This window comes from Lissotriton helveticus, chromosome 8 (genome assembly GCF_964261635.1).
Source record: "Lissotriton helveticus chromosome 8, aLisHel1.1, whole genome shotgun sequence".
Lineage (NCBI taxonomy): Eukaryota > Metazoa > Chordata > Amphibia > Caudata > Salamandridae > Lissotriton > Lissotriton helveticus.
Genome location: NC_136069.1, coordinates 609,021,961 through 609,039,480, shown reverse-complemented (window position 1 = coordinate 609,039,480; position 17,520 = coordinate 609,021,961). Strand labels below are relative to the sequence as shown.

General features: G+C 43.0%; 1 protein-coding gene across 18 annotated transcripts in view; it reads right to left on the bottom strand.

Annotated features, from left to right (window-relative positions):
• Positions 1–2,096: 2,096 nt before the first annotated feature.
• Positions 2,097–17,520, bottom strand: part of LMO7 (LIM domain 7) — a 516,155-nt gene continuing 500,731 nt past the window's right edge. For all 18 annotated transcript variants that reach the window (XM_078657448.1, XM_078657449.1, XM_078657451.1 and 15 more), the window contains 3 exons: positions 17,192–17,300; positions 15,203–15,305; positions 2,097–2,970 (listed from right to left, as the gene is read on the bottom strand). In XM_078657448.1, coding sequence (XP_078513574.1) covers positions 2,945–2,970; positions 15,203–15,305; positions 17,192–17,300 — 238 coding nt within the window. In that variant the 3' untranslated portion in view covers positions 2,097–2,944. The remainder of the gene's footprint in view (positions 2,971–15,202; positions 15,306–17,191; positions 17,301–17,520) is intronic.

Here is a 17,520-nt window from a genome sequence, read left to right as displayed (position 1 = left end):
TGCTCCTTGTGCGAATGCCATCAGATAGAAAACGAGCAACATATCCTCTTTTTTTGTCCTGTGTATGCACAGGCCAGGAAAAGATGGATTAAACCCATATGCCTATTGCTAGGCGTGAGATCATGCACACAGGCTTTGAGAATTCTTACAACTAACACATCCCAATCAATAATATTTAGTGTTAGTAGATTTTTACATTCTATTTTTTTCCAAAGAAAAAAACTGGGACACCAATTGTAATTGGGGTCAACTCTAGAAATAGAACTGGTCCACCCTTTAGTAATTAGTGGGGGGTCCATCACAGAATTTTATTGTTGTCTGTGTATTGATTGTCTCTAAAATGAATTGAATTGTTTTTAGCTAATGGTTTTAAAGCTTTATGCTGTAAAGTTCCATGCTGTATTGTTCTATTTCTTTTGTTATTTTTAAATGTAATGTATATGGCATTGTTTCTTTTATGGCAACCAAGCCGAAATAAAGAATTTTGAATGAATGAATATATGTATGAAATAGGGAGGACTAGGGAAAGCAAAAACCTCTCATCCCTTTGTTCTAAGTGTGAAGGAAGTTGATGGATTCATCTTGGATTTTATACAGATGGATGCTTTTAAGGAAGCCAAAGGTTATTTTTCCTCTTTTCAGCTGTCCCTGATGTTGAGGTGTAGTATATGCGATACTGGAGAATGCAGACAGGATGATGTCTAATGTTTTACCTTTCAAGTGGGTTGAGTTTGTAATGATTTGCTTTATTTCCAATGTGTTGAGAATTGTGTAGAAGGTTTCATTCATGCTTTTTATATCGGAGTTGTCAGGGATGCCAAGGTCTCAGCGGAAGTTGTGTTGGGTCTATTGGAAAGATGCAGAGGTGACAAGGTCTGAGATTTCTACTAGGATGTCCTTGTTTGGCCCGGGTGGTTAGTAGGTCTGATGTAAGGAGAATGCAACTGTTGCTCTTGTTGTGAGGCTGCTGTCTATGTGGTGCATGCTATAACCATTGAGGATGTACAAGTTGTGTATGGAGAAGAGCTGTGAACCAGGTTTCTGTAAAGGAAAGTGCATCTAGGTTGGGTAGGGTAATGCTGGTTATGTCTGGAGTATGACTGAAAAGTGTACATTGATGACTGTCAATTGAGAGTGTTGTGTGTAGGGGGGTCTTAGTGAGTGGTATTTGGTGAAGCCCAGAGGTGTTAGCTCTGAAAATGGAGTAAATGTGTTTGGATGGTTTGGGAATGGTGTGAAATGTGATTTTTGCAGGACACATAATTAAGCAAATTTACCTTCAACAGGGATTCTGGATCTGTGTAGTCCAGGTCCAAAACAGCTGATGCACTTGTCTGTATCCTTCCTTAGCTGGGGATGGCCTTTAGAGATGATTAAATAATGAGAGGTGGTGGGAAACGAAAGATGGAAACCAGTGATGTCACTTCCAGGAAAATTGAATTAAGACACTTCCTGCAAAGTTGGATGCTGGAAAATACAGAGATGGCCTATTGTGACGCGTGCTGGAAATGAAGGTTGCTTGCCTGGCTAATTCTTCTAAAGATTGTTTTGACAGGAAACCTGTGATGTCACTGCCTACAAAGATTAATGCTGGCAATGCAATGATGTCACTTCGTGTAGAGATGGATGTTGTGAAATGCAATTATATCACTTCCTGTTGATACTGATAAATCCATAGATGGTTTCCTGCCGACATGGATGCTCGGAAAATCGTTAGATGCTTCAGCATTTAACATGTACTTATGAAAATGGGGGGCAGTATATTATATTATTTTACATGAGTAGCCTTGACATGAAAGTGTTTGAGGGCCGCTGCACTAAAAGTAACATTATCCAGAATGAGTCTTAGTACATAGAGAGAAGCCCTCAAGTAGGTGTTGGCTGTCACCAGTAAGTAAATAGCTCTTGCCCGCATTACGCATCTTTTTCTTTAAGCAAGAGCTAGCAGGATCACCTAAACATTTTAACGGTACATTTTGAAATCTCAAACACCAAAATAATACATAGAGGTCACATCTCCTCTTCAAAGCAGAAACTTTTACAATGCTATTTTCTGATGTCTGTTACTGCAGATCACACAATGGACAGGCTGCAAATAAAAATTAATGTCCGTATTTATTTGCAGACTTAGCACTTTTATTTACAATTTAAATTCCTCAGATAAGAAAAATATTTTCAGTTACAGTAATGTCCTTTAAGGAGTAAGAACACTTCCATAAACAACTGGTAGTTAAAGTTATCGTACATAAAGTGACAGCAATGTCTCTCCCCTAGTTTAAATGCATTCCTCCATTGGCACCACAGATTGGGACTTCCATGATGAACCTCGTAAAATCCAGCCATTCAACCAAGACGACATACACTGCTTGGAACATTCCTGCTGTCTGAAAAAAGCAACAATATACATACATACATACATACATAAACCAGAATACAAAGAGCAAACAGCTTCGAGTGCATTTAATGTTTCATTATAGAAGGCCTGCGTTGCTGATTTCGCAGAGTGCATCAAATATAAAGACAGCAACTGAAAATATGCTTTATGTAGAATACATCAACACTGCTCTCTTAAAGAGCATTTTTTAAACAAAATACCCTCTTTGATCCACCAAAGGAAGATGAGGCTCACAGACGAGCCCCCCTCAAAACATATTTTGAAGTTGGTTCCCGAGTGTCTTATATGCTTTGAAGTTCAACAAGTGACTGTTTCGGTTCTCCAAGAGAGCTCCATAGTTTTGATTATCATCTGTTCATAAATAAATCATAAAGAAACGTATAGTACAGACAAATTAAAGTGAATAAAATGTATAGCCTATGGAACCTAGATAACCAAACCAAAGGTAAGTAGCCCACACATGCACTATATGCTCATATCTCTGAATCAGACTCAGTGGCAAGTTCTTCTTCGGTTATTTGCATCAGTGGGTCCGGGTTCGCACTGTCCTCACATTGGGGTTGGCTGTCTGACTGCTGCGAAAGGGAAATAAATGGCACATTAGCATATGCTACAAGACACACAAATCACTCAGCATCCAGTGGTAAAATGTTCCTTTGAAACCAAATTGGAGTTAAAATCTCACTTCAGAAATCGTAAATATATAATGGCGTAGTCTCTTTCGGAGGCAAGTTAAAACAAGCTTTGGAAAAGCCAATAGTTTTTGCCTATATGAAATGTATTGGCTTTTTCAATGTGTTTTTACATGTTGCACAGCAGCGTGAACTACTGTGCAAAACGGCTATAAGTAAAAAACAAAAAAAGCTATGACTCTGCCAGCATTGAGCGTGTTATAGCGCTTTTTCACTTTAAGCCATGTTGCACAGCAACCCACGCTGATATGTAACATGCTAAAAAAACAGTGGGGGATTGTTTGAGGGGGGGCAATACATCTGAGAGGGTGAAAAACAATGGAGGGGTGGTGGGGAGACACAGGTGAGATGAAGGCGTTGGACATGCCCTCAAACCAGAACCTCCCCCTAGCTGAATCAGGAGTAAGCAGTGGTATATAACTAAAAGAAGAAGTGATCACAACAATGTAATTAATACCCGTCACCAACAATGAGATAATTCTGAGTGAAACAAATTTGTACGAATTGTAATTATCCAAACTGTCTGCTAGTTGGAAGTTTGATCAACTCTTGAATTTATCCAAGATGCACAGTTTTGGGTTCGAGATTTGGTTTCTCATGTCCTAGTACTTGCAAAACTCTGCCTTTCTATCACTTTTTATGCTGACTAGAACTACGAAAATGTCCTGGGTTAACCCTGCAGGGGGTTTAACATTAATGTTTTCTATTGGATATTCTATCCTGAAGGGCTTTGTTAAATTGGTCGCTTTGCATTGGTTTAAGTGATGCAATTACTTTGATCCACTGTGGTGTTTACAAGAATCAGATGTTGGCTTGGCCCTAGTCAGGTGCAAGTACCTTACTTGTTGCTATTTTGTTCTATTCGGGTACGTGACAGTTAAGCAACGTACTAGTTTAATACGAAAGACAGGGCCTGACTATAAGTTTGGGGGTGCAGCGTTGTGTCTGCCCCACCAAACACGTTGTCAGCCAGCCAGCCAGTTTACTAAAGTTTCTGGAATCTGTTTTTTATGCTTCAACGGCGGTGCCGGAGAAAATGGGGAACGCAATGGGAACGCCAAAAACAGTTCCTGCAAGGCTTCGAATGCAAAGTCTGTGCCGTGCAGGAACTGGGGTGCATGCAGAAAGGGGGGGTGGCACATGTGCCCCCCCCCCCGCATGAACCACATGGCCCTGTGATACAAGGGGGCCCTGTAGGGCCCCCTTTGTTTCCTCTCCACCACAGTTTTCATGAAGGAGGAACCACCATGGAAATCGTGTCTGCGAGCAAACATGCAACATGCTTACCGAGACCGCAGCAGTCCTGCCAACCATATTGAGGCCATAAGACAACCCCAACACCACACCACCAGGGAACTGCGGTTTCCTGGAGGCTGCAGTGGGGAACTGGCAGTCCAACCGCCCTAATTGTAATAGGGCAGTCGGAAGACTGCCACCGTCGCGCCCCTGCGAGTCCGTGGACCGGCAGACTCGTAAGTGAAAGAACGTGTGGAAAGAAAATTTGTCATTTAATGATATCTTGCGGCAACATCTAAAATATACTGACGGAGCCCTGTCTACTGCATGGAAGTGATTTGAAATACCAGTAATGTTAAAAGGTAATTGTATAACTCATAATCTACCAAGAATATGCCTATATTCAGATTGTCAATTATAGATTGGACATATGACTTAAATCCTTGTGCACTTTAACTATTATGCAGGATGTATTTAATGTCAATATCCTGTCCTCCCAGCTGGGCCCCGAGGAGTTGCTGACACCAGGCGCAAATTAAAATTATAGGAAGACGACAAAATTAGAATTAACCAGGACATGATTTAATGGTCCACATTGTTCCACTCACTGCTCAATACATATGTTCAACCAATAGCTTTTCTCTTCACCACTTTTCAATTCAAATACTACACATTTGTAGGTGGAGCTCGAGGAGACAGTTTGCTTAGTGGAGTCTTGCTTCAGGCCTATGTTCATCTTGATTCATCACAGTTCTCTGAATTCACTGGAAGCAAGGCAAGGGTTTGCTTAGACAGAAAGGGCAAATTACAGACATCCACTGATAGGCTGGAGCAGTTAGGTCTCCTCCCAAAACAATGTAAAATACCTTAGGTTAATTTTAAAGTAAAATCTAACTCTGAACATTTGCAACAAAAAAAAAATCAAAACTATGCCTTTTCCATCTAAGAATACAGAATGGTCCTTCAACGGTAACACCTTCAAGAATATAAAGCTACAGTAACTTTGGTAACACCAACTTCAAAACTCGAATTCTGCAACAATATTTATCTGCCCCCCCCCCCCCAGCCTCCCAAAACAAATTGCACAAACGTACCAATGCAGCTGCTTGCTTAAACAAATATAACATGCAAGTAGGACCACAGTGCCCTGGGGCATGAGAGAGCTTTGCTAGCTTAATCAACAGAATAACATTCAAATATTCATGTATCTTTCACATAGTTTGGTTTATTAAATCGGTAATCCTTCATTGCAAACAAAGTAGAAATAGATTTTCCAATGAATGTTAAAATGTTTTAGGTTCCACACAAACGGAGCTTTGCCAGTCACGGCTTCCAGACTTTTGGGAACTACATGCTCATCTAAATGCCAGGGAAGCAATAAAAAAAACTACTCTTTCAAACCGGAGCGGAATTCTCTCCCAATTCCAAGAGTAAACTCTTTCTATTCACGAAATTAATAAAGTTAACAGGCAACCATGTAGTAGACCAAAGTTAACAAGGCCCTCAAAAAACAGTATGATCTATGAGGTAGCACTACAGTTTATACATGCTCATGCAGTTGTCAAAAAAAGGCGTGACCTTATGTGGTTATCACTCATTTTGCCAACGTGGTTATGATGAGTACCACCAAGTTCGGACTTATCACCAACTGGTAGCAGCACCATAAACATTAAAGTGTGAGAAATGTGCTATAAGTGTACTCAATCTAATCAGGCCTTTAGAGGATCATGGTGTCAAGAGAGTCGTTCAAAGGAGGTCTTATCTTAAAATGTCATAAAGGGAGTAGCATCTCAGACTGAATTAAGGACAAGATAAAAAAGAACATAAATCATGCATATTCGCAGAAGTATTTTTATGAGAATAGCTGTGAGTTACTGCTTTTGCCACAGAAATCCTTTTGTTATATGTGAAACTTCTGCGCACAGCAGCTGAGCTGAAGGGGTGGAGGGTGCTTTGTATAAATAACATGGGGTTTAAACCCACCTGGTAGTATCCATGACTTTAATAGTGCATTGCTTATTTTATAATGCAAGTCACAATCTGCTGCATACAATATTTTCTTTTGTATTTAACTGCGCGTGACTGCTGTTGTGCATAGAACTTTATTAAAGTAATGCCTCTCAAAGACCTGTTTAATGTTTTATATATCATGGTACACATTTATTTTGTAGTTTAATCAAGTTACAAGAGCACTAGGTATGTGCCCTTCCATTTCTGGTGCTTTGCAGCAGTTTCAAGATCTTCTTAGAGTTTCTCGTTGCTCAAATGGGTGTAATTTCTGATTTTTATCTGTTTCCCTGGACTTCATAGCTTTAAAGTCAGGAATTATTGGAGGTGTCAAACACGATGTAAAGCTGCTTGTATACAGTTATTTAGCAACTTGTGGCAATACAGAAGCACTTCTGTTCAATTATTTACATATAAAACCTGAAGTGGCATTTTGTTTTAAAAATACTTTTACTAAAATAATACTCACATGTGTGCCTTTCAAGCTCAAATCTTTGACCTATTTTTTATTTTTTTTACATTTTACGTAGTCAGCATAGCTGATTAATGCAATTGATCCCAAGGTTTAAAGGTTTGCTTACAACTCTGAATTATAGATAAAGTCAACTGTTTTGAGATACTATGTGCCAAGTACCCTTACAGAGGCCACAAACCATATTGGTGAAGGAAGCTACCACTAAAGAGGCCACAACCACCACCTTTGTAATTTTTACCTTTGCCATTTGCTCTGGAAAATTAAACCAAGCACTGGCAAAGCCAATAGATCAGGGTTGCATTAGGAGTCCTCAGACAGCATTAAAGAATATTCTGCTGCAGTGAACGTTTGAGATGTAATCTAGTCTGTAATACTTTGCCATGCTACATTTTGATACTGAAATGCTAGCACGCCAAAGGAGGCCAATGAAACCAAACACCCAACACAATGATGAGAGCGAGAAATAACCCATGAATGCTTTTTTGACCCATGTGACAAGAAGCCCAGAGTTCTCAAACTTGCACTGCAACTAAATTAAGAGTAGTGCACACAACTAAATTAATTCTCAAAAGGACTGTTGATCAGTACAGTCAAAAGGCATGATGCTCACTTAATGAACAATGCAGGTTTAGGGAAGAGCTTGGCCAGCTCCACTTGTACTGTTGAGACCCCTGATAACTCAAGCTCAAAGCAACTAAGGTGGACTTACCTTTAGGCCGAGGTATCACACATCATTCAAATTAGTGACAAGAAAGCTTTTCAGGTTTGGTCAAATTTGCCATTTTCTTACGCGTTTCCATTTCAGTGGGGTGGATCAGACTTTAAACACTTAAACTAACTTAGACCACAAGTTGGGTGTGGTGCTTGATGTCAAAGACTACACACATGCTGAACTGCAGTAGAATTACATGTCTTTGTATGTCACAGGGATGGCCAGCACAACGGTGGATATACTCGACATTTTTTCAGAAGCGCATACGCTGAAACGAACTGCATTTACCATAATGTCCAGGGGCCAACTCGCTGGTAGGAGAAGCAGTGTGCGACCGTATGGATTGTTGTTTAGACCACAAGTTGGGTGTGGTGCTTGATGTCAAAGACTACACACATGCTGAACTGCAGTAGAATTACATGTCTTTGTATGTTATGAGCTTCTTAGACATGTAAAAAGGTTGCTTCTTTGGGCTGGTGAATTCACTTTCTTTCATGTCCCAAACATTGATCCTAAATGTTATGTTTCTTTAGTAAACTACCTTTCCTATTAAAACCCACTGACAGATTTATGTATGCTTGAAAAGGCATATCATTTTAGAGTCCATAATTATAGATGACAATTTTTAAAGAACACCAAGTGTTGAAATCTAATTTTGTTAGGAATCACACCGTACTCATGATATACAATTACAGTAGAGCAATCACGATATTGTCAGTCTGTGGCAGGAGATGGAGGGGGATGCATAATTATCTGACTTCTATCTAGTCACAACCCCCAAGTACTTGTCCTTTAAGTATAATTAAGAATCCAAACTCTAGTTTGGACAATGAAAGAAAAAAAATGTACGTGATGGAAGGGTTTTTGTTTAGAAGAAACTAATTTGACAAATATAGAACATTTATTGTATAATATTTCAGGTGCAAGCTTCCAGTTTACCTCATATGTACATGAGATATGTTTGAAAGTTGATAAAAGTTGACATCCTAATGGGCTGCAAACAGTAAAATAAAAGCAAATATTAAACAGCACGCTGCATTGAATGGTATAGCACAACATCGCAAATATGCTGCTGCGCAAAATTTAGGGGATCTGAGAAGACAAAAGGTAAATAAAGAGAGCGCATTAAAGTAACCCCTGGACAGCGAGAGTTCATAGTGGAAAAAGTGTCTGTTTTGTGCCTGGCAAATATTGTAAAAACCATTTCAAAGTAAAGTCTAACTAACTCTGTCATGGACCAAAGCAAAAATATCTGAAAGGAGTCCCCAAATCACGAGGTCCTAATATATTATCATTAAATTGGGTTTGAAGTATATTTTGCAAATAACATTGTTATATCTCCACTGTGAAACACAATACACATTAACTTTAACAACTCCGACCATTATTCTTGGTACTTGGACCAAATATTATTTTAAGGGAGATGGTCCTTGGGACTTCAAGCAGAGTTTAATGTCTTAATTTTACAAATCAATTGGGTTGTCTCTGTATATCTGCTGTTGAGGAGGCTACGGGAGATAGGATACAGAAGGGGCGATCAACACAGAAGAAGGAAAGATCTTTCACTAGTGAGAAACAAAAAAGAAAATGGAAAGGGGAACAGCAAATTATTTTACATTTTCTGACCAACAACTCCCCGTTTATCACAACTCTTATCATCTAGAACAGGGGTACTCATAGTACGGCCCGCGGGCCAGGGGCGGCCCGGCAAGCCTTCCCTGGCGGCCCGCGGACCTTTCAGACATCATACCTGAGTTTTTGTTTTTTTATTAAAGGCCGTCTGCAACCAGAGTTCATTCGAATCAGAGACTCTGCTGCCTGTTGGGGCCGGGCGATTTCCGCCGTAGTCAGAGTGGGGCTGCAGGGGCGCTGAGAGGTGAAAATAGCCTCATTAACATGCTAATGGTCTTCTAAAGACCTGTGAAATGCTTTGATGCGGCTGTGTGAGCGTGCCTGGAAGCTGTCACAGCCCGGGAGGGGAGGGCACACAGGCAGGGTCACCCTTTTGACCATGTCAGAGGAGTGGAGCACTGCGCAGTTCTTGACGCCTTTGGCCCTGTCAGTGCTCAGATTACCTAATCGGACAGAATCCCTCAGCGAATTAAACACTCACGATTGAGACATGCAGTGATCTGCAGGTCACAAATTCGAATCCTCGCAAGGCTGGCTGGGACTTGTAGCCTTCTGGTGTCGTTCAATGCAGTTCTGTGACTTTAAGAAATAGAAACATCTTTTAATCACAGCACTTACAAAGAATAGATGTGTGGCTTGATGTGCTGTATACAGGTCTTTCAAAGACCATTTGCATGTTAATGAGGCTATTTTCACCTCTCAGGCCCCTGCAGCCCCACTCTGACTACGGCGGAAATCGCCCGCCCCCCACAGGCAGCAGTGTCTCTGAGTCGAGCTCTGGTTGCAGAAAGCCTTTAAAAAACAAGCATTTACAATGCAACGGTTTCGCCTTTGGAAAAGTTTGAGCTATTGGCATTGTAAATGACAAAATTTGTATTTATGTGTTGGTTTTGAAAACAGATAAATAAATGGCATTGTCATTTACATTGCCAATAGCTCTAACTTTTCCAAAGGCGAAACCGTTGCATTGTAAATGCTTGTTATGTTTAGAGTTCTTGCTACAGAGCTGAAAATGAAACGGAGACAGAAATAACTATTCTTCAACATCCTGAAATCCTGCCCATTCCCATCTTTCTTTAGGAAGTACTCTGCAGAACCAAAGGCTACAAAGATGCTGGAATCTTCAATCTGAGATGATCTAATTAATACTGCATGCAAGGTGCGTGGTGAAAACAGATTTGCATCCTTTATAGCATACTGAAACTATTACTTAAAATAACAAGCATTTGCATAGCCAATATGTCTTGCCTTTGGGACAAAGTAAAACCAGAAAGCCTGCATCCATCGCAGCTTCTGGGTTAACTAAATTGTGTGATCTTGGGCAAATATGTTATTTTACTGATCTTCCTTTTTCTTCACTCTTACAAATGAAAGCACCTTCTTATTTACATGGGTTTACAACACCACCTGTACGAAAACATATTGTGTTGGAACTAATAAAGAATAATGTTGCTCTATCTTTAAGATCGCATCAGGCACATACACCTGTCACACATAAACACACATAAAAACTCACAGACACACACACAAACACACTGTCTGATTGAAGCACCGTGCAAGAATCGTCCCAGCATCAAACAAATAACTGCAACTGAAGCAGAAGAGCACAGCTGATACAAGCCTTCACCGAGTCATTCGCACAATTGAATCGCATTAAAGACATCTGAGGGTTAAGTAAATGGCCAGCAATCACCGATGTGTCGGTTTGGTTCAGAATCCAACTTGTAAACAAGTGCGCCTCATATACAACCTACCACGTATAATGCTCATCACTTACCATCATTAAGTTATTTTTTAATTACAAGTATGTTTTGCATGGAGAACATACAATGCAAACTTTACATAATGCACTGAGGCAATCCCATTTATTTTTGCCAGGCAAGAGACGCGGGTCAGATGAAGACACTCGGGTAATTTGGGCAGGATCACATAACGCAGAGCAGAAGCAACCAATTTGCAAACTCGGATCTCTGGTTCCGAAGAGTGCAGTTTAGTTACTAGATCACTTCTTCTCATAATCATACGAAACCGGCGGACACGCTGTATTTTTGTAGACACGAAACGTGAGGGTTGTTGCGTAAAAGAGGACGCAGTTAAAGCTTCTCCATGCACCCGACACGCTGCGGGCCGCCTTCTACCAGCGACACACCTTCCCACTGAGTGACTGACTATAACCATGCAAAGCATGTACACATAGTCCGTGCACACTAAAAGTAAAAAAATATTCAGAGTACATAATATAGGAGCACGTGACAGCCCAAACTGGGATCCAGACAGGGAAAAGGAGGTGTGAGGTGGCGCTCTCAGGAGCAGCAGTAGGCTAGGCAGCGCAGATGTGGAGGGAGACTGGCAGCAGCGGATCCTGAAGCAGAGCAAAATGAAGTGAACTTACCGGGCCCTAGAGAGGAGTGTGCGACATCTCTCACCTCCGCTATGGTTCAGAGCAGGCAGCTTCAACATCTGAGGCGGGAGTCGGGAGGGGAGTGTGTTGCCCAGATTTGTACAGCAACACTAATATCAGAATCCACATTGCAGGTGCATGCACCGTTGTCTTGTCACAAAGCAAAATGAAATGGTATGAAAATACTATTCAGCATTAAGTCAGAGACAGGTGTAGCCAGGACTTCCTTCATCTTCTGAGGTATTACAGTTTGTTGCACTTTAGGTACCCAGGCCCTAGTCAGAGCCCAAATTTGCAGAATTTGGTTTTAATTCACGTCGGGCTGACAGTCTGAAGTCGCGATGTTTGCCAAGTCATTTTTTCCAAACGGCTCGTAAGTGCTCTGCTCGGGGTTGATTGGGTGGTAGAAGCGGTATTAAAACCTACCAGTTGCACAGCAGGAGCTTCAGTGCTTGTCCTTTTGGCCCTGCTTCGTGATATCGATGAAATGATGCAGCTTCTTGTCACCTGCGACTTTCTGCTCACTCAGCAGCCTGCTCGCGGTTCTTGGGCCATGGTCACAGAGGGAAACTTCAGCCTCCACATGTGGGGGAAGAAGAGTGCTCAATGATGTTAGCTCAACGCAAGCATGCACCCGCCTGCTACTGGATTCTGGACTTCAAGCCGGCACCAGATAAGATTCAGGGGCAGAGACAGAGGCGCGCGAGAAAAAGAGCAGATATCAGCTGCTGCCGCTGAATATTGGAAGCTGCGCCACACACACCGAAAGCTGCCACCTGGGGCCACGTTGAATAGACGCCTGCGGCGCTATGCAAGGCAGACGCTGCGGTTCCCCTTCAGAGGAACGGGGATGATTTGAGAGCATTGCGGGGGGGCCCTAATACAAAATAGGAGGCCAGGGACTACACATGACGCGTGCCATGGGCTGAGATGCGAGAGGACATACACTAAGGTGCATGGCCCAATATCATTGAAGCACCGGTTCGGAGGCACAGACAATGCGGTGCTGGGAGAGAGACCCGCTGCGTGCATAAAACTGACCCCAACTTAACTGCGGTGCGCTGAAGGGAGACATGACCCGGTGCCGTGGATGAGGTGATTAATTATAGAAGGGCACTAGCAACAACCCGGCGAGACAGAAGGACACACGGAAGGTATTGCAAGCTGCGCCACACACGCCGAAAGCTGCACCCTGGAGCCATACCAAACAAACGCCTGCGGCGCTTCACAAGGCGGACGCTGTGATTCCCCCGTGGAGGTACAGGGATGATTTGAGAGCATTGCCGGGGGCCCCTAATGCAAAAAAAAAAAACCAAGAAACAACAGCACAAACAGGGGGGCAGAGGCTTACCGCATGGCCTCGGCAGACGCTGCTCGGAAAGCACAGCGTCCTGTAGGGATTCGGGGGCGTGCTCTCCCCTCACCATTGGCTGGAAGGTAAAATTCCAGCCAATGGGAAGAGGAGAGGGCGTGACTTAAAAAAAGACACGGAAACGCCCCCGAATCGCGTCAAGGCGGGCCCTGAACTCAGTGACGCTCCTCTCCTCCAATGGCTGGCCAGCATTTACGAGGCCAGCCATTGGCGAAGAGGGGCGTGTTCAGGCCCCCATACTACTAACAAAAGATTTCGGCTCCGCCCACCTACTGCTTACGCAGTGGGACGGTAGCCGAAACCTAAAAAGGGAGGGAGACAGAGGGAGGGAGGGAAAGCGAGGGAGAGAGGGAGAGCGAGGGGGGAGGGAGAGCGAGGGAGGGAAGGAGAGCAAGGGAGGGAGGGAGAGGGAGGGAGGGAGGGAAGGAGAGCAAGGGAGGGGAGCGAGGGAGGGAAGGAGAGCGAGGGAGGGAGGGAGAGGGAGGGAAGGAGAGCGAGGGAGGGAAGGAGAGGGAGGGAGAGAGGGAGGGAGGGAGGGAAGGAGAGCGAGGGAGGGAAGGAGAGGGAGGGAGGGAGAGGGAGGGAAGGAGAGCGAGGGAGGGAGGGAGAGCGAGGGAGGGAAGGAGAGGGAGGGAAGGATAGCGAGGGAGGGAAGGAGAGCGAGGGAGGGAAGGAGAGCGAGGGAGGGAGGGAGAGCGAGGGAGGTAAGGAGAGCGAGGGAGGGAAGGCGAGCGATGGAGGGAAGGAGAGGGAGGGAGAGGGAGGGAGGGAGGGAAGGAGAGCGAGGGTGGGAGGGAGAGCGAGGGAGAGCAAGGGAGGGAAGGAGAGCGAGGGAGGGAGGGAAGGAGAGGGAGGGAGGGAGAGCGAGGGAGGGAAGGAGAGCGAGGGAGGGAGGGAAAGGAAGGCAGACAGAGGGAGGGAAAGGGAGGGAGGTAAAGGGAGGGCGAGGGAGAGCGAGGGAAGGGGAGGGAGGGGGAGGGAGGGAGACAGAGAGAGGGAGGGAGACAGAGGGAGGGAGACATAGGGAGGGAGTGAGAGAGTAAGAGTGAGTGAGACAGAGGGAGAGATGGAGAGATGGAGACAGAGGGAGAGGTGGAGAGATGGAGACAGAGGGAGAGGTGGAGAGATGGAGACAGAGGGAGAGATGGAGAGATGGAGACAGAGGGAGAGATGGCGAGATGGAGACAGAGGGAGAGATGGAGAGATGGAGACAGAGGGAGAGAGGGAGACAGAGGGAGGGAGTGAGAGAGTAAGAGTGAGTGAGACAGAGGGAGAGATGGAGACAGAGGGAGAGATGGAGACAGAGGGAGAGATGGAGACAGAGGGAGTGAGAGAGTGAGAGGGAGTGAGAGTGAGGGAGTGAGAGAGTGAGAGGGAGACAGAGAGTGAGAGGGAGACAGAGAGTCAGAGGGAGACAGAGTCAGAGGGAGACAGAGAGTCAGAGGGAGACAGAGTCAGAGGGAGAGGGAGAGGGAGAGGGAGAGGGAGAGGGAGAGGGAGATGTGTGTGTGCCGGGTCTGGTGGCTCAGTGGACTGCAGGGACCTATGATCAACCTCATGGTCACAGTTTTTTTGTTGTTCTAGCCCCGCCCCTTCCCCACTGACCCCGCCCCCACCGGTGCGGCCCTCGGACACAAACCACACTGTAAATTTGGCCCCCGAGAGAAAGTTTGTGAGTACCCATGATCTAGAACAATGAATATTAGCCTCCCACTGAAAGTATCAATCCGTTGTCTACACTCTCCCCGCACCCATGCTATTGAGGCAAGATACAGATTACTTGCTACGAATTGCAGCAAAAAGGAAAACAGTATTTGCATAAACTAATTTACTAATGGGGGTTCATGGCTAGTTAATGGCAAAACAGTCAAACACACAGATTTAATTTTGCAAAGAGTAGAAGAGCATGCAGCTTAATTGTAGGCTTTAATTAATGGCTTAATCTAACAAAACCAATATTTATGTTACTTCTGTAAACAGGAAGTCATTGTAAGGCTATGATTCTAATTTAATGAGACAAAGGCGCATCTGTTTTGCACACTTGGGAATCAATTTCTTCAGGGAGGATGGCAGCAAACGTACCACAGCAGCTGGACTGTTCTCTGGGTTTATGTTGTGTCTAAGGACACACGAAATAATTGGTTTTATGACAAGACCACAATTTATTAAAACACAAGGTCGATCCAAAGGATATTTCAAGAAACTGGATCAGTGCTTAAACTTCAATCTTAAAAGCACAACAGACATATCCAAAGCATTCACAAGCAAGTATCGGCTTACTTTTGAATCTGGTGTAGCAGCTGTTGCAGTACAATTCGTTGTTTCGGATTCGGACTTCTGCTCCGGTTTGTGAGCCTCCAAGGTCAGATTCACAAGCGACACACTGAGGAAAAGAAGCGCATTACAATGCCAGAAGGGGTAAGTGACCTTTAATGAGTCATAAGGTTTGCAGCAAGTCAAAGGCAGCAAAGCTTGCACCCTGAATCCCAGCAGCAGCAGAGCAACATTCAGTGGCTAAAGGGCTAAAAAGAAGCCAAGCGGAACAAATACAATTGGTTATTGCAGAAATCAAGACAGATAAAAATAAAAGATGAGTAGAGTCTGAAAAGATCTGATTGGTTAATGAAAGCTCACCTAGAATTTGGTTGAAGACAAATATTAGCTTTTGAAAAACAGGGTGGGATCTCCACTTGCAGATACCATGCAACATTATAGGCACCAAAGCAGATAACTTTACCAACTAAGATTTCTTTTAATGTTTGTTTGATGTGCTGTTAAATACATTAACTAATTTAGTTAGCTCCTACTTTAAGCGTATTTATTATAACTCTATTTTCACCATTTTGTTTTTAGATATTTAACATGATCCTTCATGTTCTTTACGGGCAACTGCTTGGACCTGTCTTTTTTTTTCCTGTTTTATCTTTCACTGTAGTTGAGATTTCATGATGGTGAAGAAAGATTCCATCTACATTGCATTTCCATGCTTTTGGAGTTTTAATTTTCGCACGATTTAGCAGTGGAAGTCGCTAGGTTGGTAGTAAAGTGAGAACGAATTCAAAACAAACAAGTTATAGTAGAGATAAATTCCCAAATACAACAGTAAACGGCATACTAACTCTCCCTTTTGGGGAAACCAACGTGAAAACGTAGGAATGAGAAAATATTTTAGGTAGAGAAAGTAGTGAACTGATTAGGCGATCTTTTAAACAACAATCAAGTGCCCATTCAGGTAATGGTCTGTTTCTTACAGCTACTCTTCAATCAGGTTTGAGTATTTACTTATTTGAACTTTGATATTCATCCTATCTTTAAAGTGCTTTGCTGGTTGCCATTTCAACGAATAACTGAATGCAAATTGGGATGCTGCACATATGAAGCAATTACTCTAAATTAGTGATTTATGGAGATCTAAAACAGAAGAAGGAACTTGCCAAGACCTGATGTTTCTAAGATTAGCAATTTTCAAACTGCCTCAGCTTTTCTCTATGCTGCACCGAGATTATAAAATCAATTATATTACACATCTGTCTAGTTCCTTATGATCATAGGAAAGAGTTTCAAATGTTCTTAGTACAATCAGCATTTGAGTATGCACTTGGTTTTATATCTATGTCAGGTACTCCTTGATGTATGTACAATACATTTGCGTTAGGATGGATTACCTCGGTAGATTGTATACAAATGTTTGTATATACAAATGAAAAGTTTAACATTCAAGCAACCGTTAGACAATTGATGATATCCATCAAACGTCCCCACAAAGTGCAAGAAAGAGCATTATGTTTCTGTTGGGATCATGATCTGTGTTAATGTATTCTAGCATGAACACATATGCAGGCATCCCCCTTTAACATAATCAAAATGAATGTATTTCTGCCAGTGCAAATTCACATGTTTACCTTCTAGTTAAGAAGTTGGCATGGCCTGTTGGAATTCTAGACAATCGGTGGTATTCACCAATATTTCACATGGTCACCTTATGTTTTTATTTGTTCCGGTTTCATGGTTTTAAGCTGTGTCAGTTTTAGCCTTCTTTTAAATGTTCCTGATCCACCACAGACTGTGCTAAACAAAAATCTTTGGGAACTTGCTAATGGAATCAGCTATAAATAAACAACACCCTACACTTCCCAAATGTTATACTACTGTTACATGGAATCATGCATGCAAGACAAAGCTGGTGTTAGTTGAGCGCCCGCAACCAAGTTTCCGCCGAGCCATGCTTTCTCCAAGGGTAGTTGCTTAGGTACCCTTCCCAACTCTCACCTTAAAACACTGTATATGATAACAAAGACCCAGAGATTCGATGATCATGGCAGCTCCCTTGCCCAGATTGTTATTACAATATGAGCACAATTTTTTTCCACTCACAGACCTAGATACAGAATGAGAAGGTCACTGGAAATTGTAAATCAGTTGACTAATGTAGAAATATTTTTAGACCGCATAAGATACTGCTATTACAATGTGAATACAATACTTACATGTGGAATAGTAAAGCAAAACTTACAGTGGGGAGAGGCTGCTCCACAGGAGACATCCCCAAACACGTCAAATTCCTTCAGACATCCCTCCCAATTCTTCAGTCATAATAT